The sequence below is a fragment of the Rana temporaria genome, chromosome 3 (assembly GCF_905171775.1).
Source record: "Rana temporaria chromosome 3, aRanTem1.1, whole genome shotgun sequence".
Taxonomy (NCBI): domain Eukaryota; kingdom Metazoa; phylum Chordata; class Amphibia; order Anura; family Ranidae; genus Rana; species Rana temporaria.
In genome coordinates, this window is record NC_053491.1 from 440,171,674 (window position 1) to 440,186,240 (window position 14,567).

The 14,567-nt window shown below is 43.0% G+C and overlaps 1 protein-coding gene across 3 annotated transcripts in view; it reads right to left on the minus strand.

Moving 5' to 3' along the window:
- SLC44A2 (solute carrier family 44 member 2) overlaps nucleotides 1–14,567 on the minus strand; it is a 156,599-nt gene that overhangs the window by 62,415 nt on the left and 79,617 nt on the right. For all 3 annotated transcript variants that reach the window (XM_040346430.1, XM_040346428.1, XM_040346429.1), the window contains exons 2-3: nucleotides 5,275–5,323; nucleotides 1,303–1,376 (exon numbers count right to left, since the gene is read on the minus strand). In XM_040346430.1, coding sequence (XP_040202364.1) covers nucleotides 1,303–1,376; nucleotides 5,275–5,323 — 123 coding nt within the window. The remainder of the gene's footprint in view (nucleotides 1–1,302; nucleotides 1,377–5,274; nucleotides 5,324–14,567) is intronic.

Sequence of the window (14,567 nt, forward strand, 5' to 3'; positions counted from 1 at the left end):
TTGGGCCAATTGCTGTGACCAACCCCCCTTCTCCAATACATACCCGAGTCCTTTATCGATTCAGCACTGTGCACAGCTAGGCCTGGGGGTCTTCTATTCCCACTCCACTACAAGCGGCAAGAACCATGGGCTTCAACTGCTGTCAGCCATAATGTGAGAAGGATAGATATATATATATATATATATATATATATATATATATATATATATATATATATATATATATATATATAAATAAAATCACACAGTGAACCCTCGGATTGCAAGTAACGCGGTTAACAAGCGTTTCGCAATAGGAGTATTTATTATTATTATTATTTTTTTAATTCCTGACTCGGTGTTGTCTCGCAAAACAAGCAGGATTCAAGCGTGTGCAGTACCGCATTTGGCCAGAGGTGCGGAGGCGCTGGAGCCGAACGAAGCCATTTGGAAAAACTCCGTCCCCGAGCCTTTCCGAGTTCAGCTCAGCTGTCCAGAGTATTTCCGAGGCTCTCCGGCGCCCGATGCCCCCCCACCTCTGGTCACATGCGGTATTGCATGCCATAGAAGTCAATGCGGAACAAATTATTTTAGTTTCCATTGACATCTATGGGGAAACTCGCTTTGATATGCGAGTGCTTTGGATTCCAAGCATTCTCCTGGAATTGATTAGGCTCGTATGTCAAGGTTCCACTCTATATACATACACACCAAAAGTATTAGGACGCCTGCCTTTACACGCACATGAACTTTAATGGCATCCCAGTCTTAGTCTGTAGGGTTCAATATTGCGCTGGCCCACCCTTTCCAGCTATAACAGCTTCAACCCTTCTGGGAAGGCTCCACAAGGTTTAGGAGTGTCTATGGGAATGTTTCACCATTGTTCCAGAAGCACTGATGTTGGACGAGAAGCCTGTGCTCGAATTCATCGTAAAGGTGTTCCATCGGGTTGAGGTCAGGACTCTGTGCAGGCCAGTCAAGTTCCTCCACCCCACACTCGCTCATCCATGACCTGCACAGAGTCCTGACCTCAGCCCATGAGAACACCTTTGGGGTGAATTTGAGCAGAGACTGTGGGCACATTCAGATCTGTGCTGGTGATCAGACTTTATTAGCCGTTTTACATAACATAAATGTTTAGAGAAGAACTTGTTCAATTAAAAGTCGGTTAATCAGTGACACGCTTTACTAGCACTTTGCAGCTCAGATGATGCAAATCACACATCCTGCCTACCAACAAAGCTTTCCTACCACATCACATAAAAGCTGGCAGTAGACGGCATTGAGAAAATGAAACAACAGCACAATGTATAGAATACTCACCGACAATTCCCACAGCCACATAGGCAATAATGGCGAGTACTAGGAGAATACAGCAGATGACGTCCGTACAGCCTCTGCAACACAAAATAGAAAAGCGCTAAAAGTTACTGGACATCAAAAACGTACAGAATGTCCATCAATACAAAACTAGATCACCTCGATTTATTTCCCTCCACACTACAGCCTCTGCATGGAGCGCTGCCAAGTAATGTGGTCTCACTATTATTGCTGCGTTCTATGCAACATAGAAGTGGTGGAGACACTCCAGGTTCAAATTCCCCCCCCCCCCAAACTGAATGTATAGTATTTTTTTTAAAGGTTTTAAACCCCCCCCCCCCCCCCCCCAAAAAAAAAAAAAATAAAAAAAAAAGATCCTGGTCCCTTAAAGCAGATTAAACAGCACAGTGCTTGTGCTCTGTAATCTGCCCCTCTAAACAAAACAAAACAAAAAAAAAGTCTGATCCTGACACCTCCTGTGTCGCCCCCTATGCACTGACCACAAAAAAACAAACAAAAAAAAAAAAAAATATATATATATATATATATCAGGGCTGCCGAGCCCGTGGTCAGCGTACGTCCCTCATTCATCCGCAGCCCTGCTCTCCTCTCCTCTCATCTCTTCCCCTCCTCCCTGCCTGTCAGATCTGTGTCTCTGCCCCCACCCCCGCCGCCATTAGTACAAATAAAAAAAAGTTTATATATGGTCACTGCCAGCCCATCTATCATAGGCATAGCACACTGCAGTAGTCTTTTCTAAAAAAAAAAAAAAAAAAAAAAACGAGGCTTGTAAATAATGATTTAGTGTGATCTTCAGGCCGGTCACGTGACTCTCGGAAGGTTTCCAGGGCTACTGTAGGAGGAGCTGAGCAGCCATGTGACCTCCCCAGCGGGCGTCAGAGTGCGATCCCAGTCCCTCCTGCAGTAGCCGTCTATCGGAGATGTACAGCAGCCGCGAGACACATGGCCGGCCTAAAAAAAAACAAACAAAAAAAAAACACACACACACACACCACATGGTATTTACAAGCCAAGGTTTTTATAAAAGACCCCCACACAACAATAGACCCCACCCCAGCGACAATAGATCCCTCAAAACGAAATAACACCTCTCCCTCAACAGTATACCTCCCTAGCAACAATTGACCCCATGGCAAAAAAACAACCACACATCACCAGCAACAATAGACCCCCCCTGCAAAAAAGCGGTTTGTATGTAGGACTGTGACATAGGGACCTTGGATTGTGAGCTCCTTTGAGGGCAGGGACTGATATGAATGTATAATATAAAAATAGAATATATATATATATATATATATATATATATATATATATATATATATATATATATATATTAAATAATTTATTTATTTTATTATTATTTATTACACACACATTATATATATAGCTGAATAAATTGATGGCGCTATATAAGCACCTGAAATTAATGAATGAATACCAAAACGACAACCTCGGGGACATTGTTTCCTAAAAGGCTTTTTTCCTCTGTATGGTTTCTGCTCCCAATACAAGTCTTCCAGCTCTTTTATTTATGAGTATGAATTGCATCCTACCACATCTAATGGACGGTCTGTACCGCAGTACATTACAATCACCTGGGGGATGCTCAGCAATGGTAATATTCACGGATAAGCCTTGTACTGGAAAATAGACAGACACAGTGCAGAGCAGAAATTGTGCAGACATTTTGAAAATAAGATCTCCAGGTTAGAAAATCGCTGTGGGAAAATTACATGGGAAATATCCAAAACAAGGAGGGGGGTAAAGAAAAAAAAAAAAAAAAAGAGAAGAATAAAATTAGAACCTCTCTGGAGGTTTTGATTGATGTAGGTGTCCCCACTTGGGAGATTAACCTCTAGCTGCCCACGTAATGCAGCAACAAAGAGGGCGGCCTTTAAAATGCCCACGAGGCGTACGCATGTGCCTATTGGCAGCAGAGGTTTCTGTGCGGAGAATGTGACCACTGTGCACTCCCAGCACTGAGACTGAGCTGTGAGACAGGTTCTCTTCTGCAGTAATGATCATGTGACCACTGACAGCCAGTCACAGTGATCAGACAGACCTTCCAAACCTCTGGGCCTAAAAGACCACTTAAACCGGACATGGGGGCTGCGAGCAAAGGGGTTAAAGGCGTTCATTTCCACATCGTATTCAATTATTTCTAACCTACTCCTATTACTCTGAATGACCTTGGAGTTGGCAAAACTATGTAAAGATCCCCACACATTCCCTTCCTAGAATTCTGAGACATGTAGTCATTACACCCTGTGAGGAGGCACTGCTGTGTCACACATTTCACAGAGCCGGTGTCTCATCAGATTGGCCGACCTGTCAGAATGTGCAACGGAAGTGACGTTTTGTCGCCGCCATCTTGCTACACCCCACGCTTCTCCACAGTAAGGATAGATTGAGAAGGTGGCAAGTGGACATATTGTTACACCCACCAGAGTTTTGCATTTTACACTTATTTTTACATCAGTAAACAGAGTTCATATAGGGAAATACAGTACTTAACACTCCATCTGATGGTTTAGATGTTGAATTTTAAAAGCAGCGGCAAGCCTGCGGATCTCACAGGTTCGCTAATCTGACAGACGTTCACGGCTTTTAAAATTCAACATCTGAACATTCACACAGAGTTCTAAAGTACTGCATTTCATTATATAAACTCACTTTACTGTTAAAAAAAAAAAGAAGAAGAAGTGTAAAATGCAAAACTCCAGTGGGTGTAACAAGATGTCCGCTTGCCCCCTTCTCAGTGTATCCTTACTGTGGATGAGTGTGGCGTGTAGCAAGAAGGGGAGCGACAAAACGTCACTTTCGTTACACATTCTGACGGGTCGTCTAATCTGACAAAACACCTGCCTTCTGACCTACAGAGGGGCTGAGAGAAGAAGGAGTTTCAGGAGGCGGATTCAGTACAGCAATCACTGCTTGCAGGCAGAAGGTACCATGGGATATGTAGTCCTTATACATTGAGAAGCTGGGAATCCAGGAAGTTGTAGAAAGACATGGCCAGTAAACAGTCAGAACTCACAATATAAGAGGAGATTTAGAACGTATGCTTCGGACTGTCAAATAGAACTTGTTTGGATTGTTATTACAGTGTTGATGGTATAAAATTGATGGTGTTGCGACCATAGAACTCTTCTAAAACTAGCCATACACTGTACATTTTCTCTCATTCAGCCTGCGGGCAATTACCCTATACATGCTAAACAGCGTGGATGGAGGAATCTCCGCTGCAAGCCATTATAGTCAGGCCGCCGTAGCGGTCCGAGTACCCAAACAGCGTCTGCATGTGATTGGATGCAGTCACTGTTTCTCCAATCATTTTTTTACCTGGCTCAGTCAATTTTTTTATATCAACTTGTCAGGCCGGGTTGTGCCAACAGAGCCTCCCGTGGCTCAAATATCTGTGGATTCAGAGGCATCTGACAAAATTTGAGCCATGTATGGCCATTGAACCCGCTCTTACAATGAACATTGTTACCAAGGTTGAAAATAATGGGAAAAACCCTATTTTTGTGGAGTTGGAATCTGCAGGGTGGATTTGATTTAAAGCAAGTCTATTTAAATCACTAGTAAAAAGGCTTGATTTAAAGTGTAAGTCCATGCAAAAACTAAAATCCCTCCATCTATAGACACCACCAAACACTAACCCTATAAACCCAGTGACGGAAGCTCCGCAGAGGACACCTCCGACAACGGCTGAGAAATGAATGAGTGACGTCACCCATAGACTTACTATGGGGCTTCCGTTGTTGGATGGGTCCTCTGCACCCGCCTCCACATCGAAGCCAAGCAGGAACAAAGATTGTCTCTGGACAGCCGCACTCTGAACAAATTGTAGCCTTTTATTGAAAGAAGGACAGCACTACAAGTCAAAGCAAAATAAAACCTGACTTCTGACGCGTTTCGCACTGAGAGGCTACATCTCCATTGCTGAATTACCTGTTGTGTATTGGGCCTTTGAAAGATGGGTCATACTTCTTTGGTTCACCTGTAATAGAAAATAAAATCAATAAATAAAAGTAAAACTAGCAAGCAATACAATATGTGAGTTTATTTTGCAACTCTGCTAAAAAGTCAGACAGTTCACTTGTTTTACTTTTGTCTAAATATTATGTAATGCACTGCAGAAAGAATCCAGGAACAATTTACAGAGCCAATTGGAGAGCTTGCTAAATCCCGATGTGCCGTAAACCCACCCCTGAGCTTCCCCTATCAATAATTACATTGAAACTTTTAAAGGCAAGTTGTGTTTTCAGTATGCAGCCAAAGACTCAATTCATTTACTGGGATGCCAATTTAAACCTTGTCTTCCTCACTTTATCAGACACTCAGTTCTTGAAATACGTTTCTAAAACATGTAGATTTGGGAAGAGGAAGGGTTAGAAATATTATAATATCCTTCCTCCAAAAAAGAGCCGGAGGAGATCAGAATGGGAACTGTCAATATGCCACAAAGAGCATACACCAATAAAAAAAATTACAACATACATCATTAAAAGCTACAGATGATCGCTGCCATATGTATTTGTATATAATTTGTGCGTGTGCGCGCGTGTAGCTCCAGGATTGTCACGAAACGCGTTGATACATTGCACTCCGGGGCACTCAGGAGACAGTGATATCACCCTCTAATATCCAAGATAGTGGTACCAAATCCAAGGAATATTAAATTCAAAAGGGGAGGGGGGGGAGGGGGGGGAATGAATCCACCAATGCCCAAGAAAAATCAGAATATGAACTACAATAGAATCATCCAGCTATCTGAAGTGTTTGAGAAGCCCCGCTCAGCCTCAGTACTGACTATCGGATCCACAAGGTCTCTCAAAGGATTTTCATTAGTGCCTGTGGACCCAATGCCAAGTGCTGAGGCTGAGCGGGGCTTATCAAACACTTCAGATAGCTGGATGATGCCATTGTATAGATCCCCACCGACATCATATTCCTCAGGGTTGGTCCACCTTCAATACTAAATGGTGACATCACCGTCTCCTGAGCATGCGGATTAAAACCCCAGAATTTCTAAAGATAAGGTTTGTGTAATATTATATTATATATATATATATATATATATATATATATATATATATATATATATATATATATATACACATATACACACACACACACACACACACACACACACACCTCAAAATTTCAAGTCCTGAGCTACTAGCCAGGCCTTGCACCCGTAAACACGCCCTCGTAGATTATCTCATGGAATGACAATGTTTTATGCAGAATCAAGTTACAAAATTAAATATTACCAACAACAACTTTAACAAAATGGGACAGGGCACTGGGGGCAGACCAGAGGGACAGGGCACTGGGGGCAGACCAGAGGGACAGGGCACTGGGGGCAGACCAGAGGGACAGGGCACTGGGGGCAGACCAGAGGGACAGGGCACTGGGGGCAGACCAGAGGGACAGGGCACTAGAACTGAGTCTCTTCCCCATTCTCTTGCTGTCTCCTCTGCAACTCCCATCCATCCTCTCTATCTCTCTCTCTCCCATTCATCTCATCATCAGGAGCCTGTGTGTGCGGCTCCACGCTTGCATGTCCCCACTTCACACTTTTATTCAGGCTGGCAGAGAGGAGAGGAGCGCTGAGATCCACACAACTGCACAGCCATTGACACCATAGCACAGCGCACAGCACACATTGAGACCAGTCTGTTCACAGTGCTCAGGCTAAACTGTTGGACACTTACATAGAGCACAAGGAGAAGAAACCTGCACAAACTGGAAGGCTGCCGCTTTCATGTCAAGGCAACTTTCAGTGAGCGCTGCACCGGAGTGGTAATTTTTGCAATCCTCCACCTCACTCATTACTCATACTGTTAGGTCCCATGGCTTAATGAGAATTGTAAGTAGAGCACCTGTGTACTGCTCTGCCTGTGCGCAGCTCACCAGACTACTTTTCCCGAGCATGCACCTTTCCTCTTCGGCCGCCAATCTCGTCGGGACTCTAAGTGTAGGCACAGATTGGAGGAAGATTGGTCATGCAGCCCTGTCATCACTCACCCCCAGCTTAAATCCACTCGCCAAATGCTAGTAGGCGAGTGGAAATTTTGAGGGGTGTGTGTGTGTGTGTATATATATATATATATATATATATATATATATATATATATATATATATATATATATATATATATATATATATAAAAAAATTCATTACACACGCACACACATACTGTAAGGTTTTACACACATTTGTTTTATACAGTGTATGTGTAAGGTTTGCTATTTTTCTGCTTTGGGTACGAGGAGTCCTACGATCGATCGGGTAATCATGGACGCCATTTACGTTCACGTTAAAGCAAATGACGTCCTTGCGACGTCATTTGCCGCAATGCATGTCGGGAAAGTTTCCCGACAGAGCATGCGCACTACGTTCGGCGCGGGAACGCGCCTAATTGAAATGATCCACGCCCCCTACGGGATCATTTAAATTACGTGCGCTTACGCCGGCTATTTTTACGGAGCTACTGCTTCGTGAATGAAGTGTAGCGCAGGTAATTTTCGGAGGCGTAGCGTAAAAACGGTACGCTGCGCCTCCGTAAGAGGGCGCAAATGTACCTGAATCTAGGCCAGTGTCTATAATCATCCAATCAGATTGAAGATCCATGATTATCAATATTGTCTTTCTGATGAGACAATAACACAGAATGAGGTTTGTTGCCTGGAATGTAGAAATAATAAAATATTCTTATCAGGGGTCAAGTCCTGGGGAAAAAAGTGTGGGAACTCCCACCCAAGATCAGGGCTCAAGTCCTGCGGGAACGGAGTTCCTGCACTTTTTTCTCAGCAGGAACTCGGTTTGCAGGACTAGAGCAGCCGAGCCACCCGAGCCAATCCTTCACTAAGCGACGATGCCCAGCTCGAGTCACTGTCAGGGGCAGGTGAACCTTAGTAATCCTTTATGTTACCGGCCGCTTTCTGTATATAGATTCATTGGGTAGTGTGCGGGAATTCCATCACTTCCTTGATCGATGAATACATATACAGGAAGCGGCCAGTAGCATAAAGGATTACTAAGGTACAGTGGATCGGAAAAAAAAACAAACAAATGCGGTTTAGTAATTATGCATATGAGCGTATCATTTTTTTCTTTTGGGTGGGGGGAGTGGATCTTGGGTGGGAGTTCCCACACTTTTTTCCCCAGGACTTAACCCCTGCCCAAGATCCATTCCCCCACCAAAAAAATAAAAATGATACGCTCATATGTATAATTACTAAACCGCAAGTTCTTTCTAAATCCCGCGATAACTCGCGGCAGACCTCCGCAATGTCTCCTGGGAACAATGACAAAAGCTCCCAGGAGACATTGCGGCATCGATGAAGTGACGGAATACCTGCACACTACCCGATGAATCCATATACAGGAAGCGGCCAGTAAAATAAAGGATTACTAAGGTTCGCCTGCCCCTAACAGTGACTCGAGCTGGGCATCACCGCTTAGTGAGGGATTGGCTCAGCTGCTCTAGTCCTGCAAAGGGAACCGAGTTCCTGCTGTGAAAAAAGTGCAGGGACGCCGTTCCCACGTGTTCCCGCAGGACTTGAGCCCTGATTCTTATCATACACACATACCTGGACAGCGGTGGGACTTGGGTTGTCTCTCTCCGGGCACTTCTGTCTTGGTTGGAGTTACATTGGCGTAGATGGGCTGCTCAGCCATGGTGTCAGTGTGTCGGTGTATCAGCTTGGACTGTATATCTGTATTAAGGGGTGTCTCTGGTATACAGAGGTCTCTCTTCTGTAAAGGTCTCTCGTCTGTAGTTGGTTGGCTACAAGTCAATTCTGAGACAAACCAAAGACAAATCTGTCTAGTATTATAAGCCGGATGAACTTTTACCACTAACCACTGTATGTAGATGGAGGACATGAGAGGACCCGTGAGATCAGCTCATTGCACGATTTAGGGCAGGTCAGGTTGTGATTGAAAGGAAAGTGGGGTTACCCCTTTGTTTTGGGTGGTCTGGTCTGATATAGGAACAAGGGAGTATTGGCCTTGATTTTCCTATTAGACTGAATCATTTTAAATTCTTTTATATTACAAATTCTCGTTTGTGAGAGCACAGGAAACTTATGGCTTGCGGCTAAGCTGTTTTGCAGAATGTGTGAAACATTCTTTTCAAAGTGTGAAGTACTGGCTAAAATTTTATAGACATATAGATTTTATTAACAAAGCTTATTAATTAGTGTGAGACAATGGTGAGATGAGTAATATCTCTGAGCTAATTGTGTATTTTAAAGGGGAGTTCCACCCACAATTTCACTTTTTAAATATAAATACCCCTGTAATACACAAGCTTAATGTATTCTAGTAAAGTTAGTCTGTAAACTAAGGTCAGTTTTGTTAGGTTGTTACAGCATTTAGATAGTTTATAATCTAGAAATAGACCGTGGCCATCTTAAGTGTGGGCATCATGAAGCCAGACTGTATGACTTCCTGGATTTCAGCTTTGCATATCTCGCACATGCTCAGTGCACAAGCAATGTAATAGGTTTCAGTCAGGTTTGCAAGGACTACTGGGAAACATGATGCCTATCCCAGAAACCCTTGCAAATAGCCTAGGCAAATAAGGAGGAGGAAGTAATGAAGGACTACAAAATAAAGGTATTTACAAGCAACAAATTAAATAAAAATTGTCCATTCTGAACACTATGAGATTAGAGCATGCAGCACAGACAAACATAAAAAAATGGGTGGAACTCCACTTTAAGAAATTTACTAATATGGTATTAGGAGCTTATGTGAACAATTTTGGTATAAGATATATACTGTAAGAAATATTGTAACCTGATTGGTTGGTCCACGAAGAGAGGATGTACCTCAGTTTTTAATAAAACCAGCCGAATCCCGGAAATAAATTGTAATTTTGCTACACGATACATGTGTCAGTGTCTTGCTGATTACCCGATCGATCGTACCCAAAGCAGGAAAATAGCAAACCTTACACATACACTGTATAAAACAAACGTGTGTATCCTGAAGAAGCGAGATTGTCACAAAACGTGTTGATCCGTTGCGCCAATTGGGAGTTACACACACACCAACAGCATACAATACACTTATAGCCGCCATCTGTAGTTTTTGAAATGATGTAATAAAGATGTTGGATTATATTTTACTGAGAGATTATGGTTTGCTCTCTTTGTGGCATATTGATTTGTTAAGGAGATTTAACCTTTTGATTTGTCACATTTACCATCATCATTGAACGAAAGTGAAAGTAAAAGAAAATCCCAAATTTTAGAACAGTAATAGACGGGAAAATCTCCAATGGGGGCACTAGTTCTGATGACCTGCCCCCCCCCCCCCTCCAAGGAATTCTCTTAACCACTTCTCTACTTTGGGTGTTTTTCAGATTTGGTGTTTACAAGACTAAAACAGTTTTTTTTGCTAGAAAATTACTTAAAACCCACAAACATTATATATTTATTTTTTTCTAATACCCTAGAGAATAAAATGGCGATCATTGCAATACTTTTTGTCACACCATATTTGCGCAGCGGTCCTACAAACGCACTTTTTTTGGAAAAAATCACTTTTTTTAATTAAAAAATAAGACAGCAATAAATTTGGCCCAATTTTTTTATATATTGTGAAAGATAATGTTACGCCGAGTAAAATGGTACCCAACATGTCACGCTTACAAATTGCGCCCGCTCGTGGCATGGCGTCAAACTTTTACCCTTAAAAATCTCGATAGGCGACGTCTAAAAAATTCTATAGGTTGCATTTTTTGAGTTACAGAGTAGGCCTAGGGCTATAATTATTGCTCTAACGATCGCGGCGATACCTCACTTGTGTCGTTTGAACACCGTTTTCATATGCGGGCGCTACTCACGTATGCGTTCGCTTCTGCGCACGAGCTCGTCGGGACGGGGCGCTTTAAACATTTTTATTTTTTTTTCTTATTTATTTTTATTTTATTATTTTTTACACTGGAAAAAAAAAAAAAAAAAAAAAGATCACTTTTATTCCTATTACAAGGAATGTAAACATCCCTTGTAATAGAAAAAAGCATGACAGGTCCTCTTAAATATGAGATCTGGGGTCAAAAAGACCTCAGATCTTATATTTAGACAAAAATGCAAAAAAAAAAAAAAAAAATAGGAAAATGTAATTTTTTCAAATGACAAAAAAAAAAAAAAAAAAGTTTCTTTAAGAGGCTGGGCGGGACTGACGTTTTGACGTCACTTCCGCCCAGCCGAGCTATGGGGACGGGCGAAGGAGATTTTTCCTTCAGTCTCGTCCCCGCTCAGCTGCCGAACGGTCCCGATCGCCTCCGGTAAGCAGCGGAGGGCGCGGGAGAGCCCTCTCCCGCCGCCGATAACGGCGATCTCGCGGCGAATCCGCCGCGGAGACCGCCGTTATCGTTACCAGAACCGCTGACAGTAAAGATAGATACCTCGGTTGTGGCAGCAGCTGCTGCCGTTACCGAGATATGTATCTTTAAAGTTAGGCCGTATATAGTCGTACAGCGGTCTGGAAGTGGTTAATTAACAGGAATTTCCTCTCACTCCCTATTTGGCTATGGGGTAAAGATGCACTGAAATTTTGATATAGTCAAAACACATCGGCCGAAATTGGTGTTGTGTGCATTTTGCCGGTGAGAGAAAAAAGGTGCCGAAAAAAAAAAAAAAAACGCACACAATTTTACTGTGCTTATGGTTTGTTTTCAATAGGTCATGCAGCTCAAAAACGGCATCAAAATCATAACACGGGTGTGTTCTTATTGCGCTCTTGCTGTTTTCAATGCTTTTTAAAAAACGGGGGAGGTGCGTTTTTTTAACTGACCAAAAATACGGCAAGCAGGTTTTTTAACACCACAACGGAAGGCAATGGACTAGTGCAGTGGTCTCCAAACTGCGGCCCGAGGGCCGGATGCGGCCCTTTGCTTGCCTTTATCCGGCCCTTGGGGCACTATCTCTCCCACTGATACGAGACACTATTCTGCCATCTCACACCGACGGTGAAGCACCATTTCTCCCACTAACACCACTATTCCTCCCTATGATGCCAACAATGGGGCACTATTCCTCCTCCTAATACCAGATGTTTAGTCCCACTGATGCCAGGAAAATTTCCACCCCTGCTGGCCAAAGTCCGGCCCTCCAAGAGTCTGAAGGACAATAAACCGGCCCTTTGTTTAGAATGTTTGGAGACCCCTGGACTAGTGTGAAGACATACAGAGAATTTACAGAGATTTTTGTTTAGATTTTCTTGTACCAATAGTTGCCGACAATAAATTCATAATATTGAAAAAAGTTGGATAGAATACAATTCTATATATTATATTATTATTGATTTATATAGCGCCAACAGTTTATGTAGTGCTTTACAATATAAAAAAACACAAGAGGATTAAGAGGGCCCTGCTCAGAAGAGCTTACAATCTAATAGGTTGGGGCAGGTGGTACATAAGGTTGCAACTTATGGAATGAGTAATGAGCTGATGGAAGTGGTAAAAAAAAAAATATATATATTATTATATATATATATATATATATATATATATATATATATATACACACATACACACACACACACACACACACACACATACACACACACATACAGTGAAACCTCGGATTGCAAGTAACGAGCACTGTATTTTGGAAAATCCTGACTCTAGCAAAACAAGCAGGATTCAAACCAAAGCGGTGTGCAATACTGAGGTGCGGGGGCACCATAGCTGAGCAGAGCTATTCGGAAATACTCCATTCCAAAGTTCAGCCGAGCTGTCCCCGAGCCTTTCCTAGTATTACCAAGGCTCTCCAGCGCCCCCCCACCTCTGGCAAAAATGCGGTATTGCATGCCATAGAAGTCAATGCAGAACAAATTATTTTAGTTTCCATTGACTTCTATGGGGAAACTCGATTTGATATGCGAGTGCTTTGGATTACGAGCATTCTCCTGGAACAGATTATGCTTGTAATCCAAGGTTCCAGTGTGTGTGTGTGTGTGTGTGTGTGTGTGTGTGTGTGTGTGTGTGTGTGTGTGTGTATATATATATATATATATATATATATATACACCAAATTTTCCATTCAGTGCATCTCTAGCTATGGGACAGGAAGTGAAGCGAAATCCCTGCAATGGGATAGAAGGCGAAAAAAAAAAAAAAAAAAAAAATCTGGCAGGGGTTATAACCCTACCTTTCTCTTCTATCCAAAATGGTTTGGTCGATAGGTGTACTCTAAGACCCCTTTCACACTGGGTCGTTTTGCAAGCGCTGATGCGCTAAAAATAGCACCTGCAAACTGACCTGAAACAGCCGCTGCTGTGTCTTCAGTGTGAAACCCCTGAGGGCTTTCACACTGGAGCGGTGCGCGGTCCTGCTAGCCGCATTTTTGGAGCGGTGTGTATACCTCTTCTGCCCATTTAAATCAATGAGACACCGCGGCTATACCGCCGGCAATGCACTTCTGCAGAGGTGCTTTGTGGTGGTTTTTAACCCCTTCTCGGCCGCTAGCGGGGGGGGGGGGGGGGGGGGTAAAACCGCCCGCTAGCAGCCAAATAGCCCTGCAAACTTGGCAATAAAGCGCTGCTAAAAATAGCGGCGCTTTACCGCCAATGCGGCCTCTGCCCCAGTGTTCAAATTACAGAAACGTACTCCGGATGTGTTCCAGATGCTTTTCACCGATAATGGATCCCAGATAAGGATTCTACATGCCCCTTACTCTACTTGAACACATTTTAGTTTTTTTTAGTCTGTATTGCGGTTGTAGATTTCCAGATCAGGAAGTGAAAGTAAATATCTTATGGATCCCCAAGTAACTGTAAAAACCTGGCAGAGGTTCCAATTCTTCCCCACTCTATCCAAAACTGAAAGGAAAAGTTTTGGCTGGACTTCCACGCTCACATGAGCAGATTTCTCACTGTAAGAATCCTCGGACTTGGGGAGGGGGGGGGCGTTTAAATTGCTGCAGAAAAGTCAATGGGCCTCCCTCCAGCAGGACACCTTTCTACATGTTGTGGACGGCGAATCTGCGCAGCCATGCCAAGTAATACATTCTATTTAAGCTCACTGGTGAAGAGAAGCTTAATTTGGCAACGTAATGACAGCCTGTGGGTGGGAAATAAATAAACGGCTTGGTTCCCCATTCATGGGCCTATATTATGTGTACGACCCGCAGCCTGCGTGTTCAGGGGCCAAGTCACTTCTTCTTTGTGCTGCAGACGGTCGGCCATAATTAGAGGGTGGAAGAGGGAGGAGGAT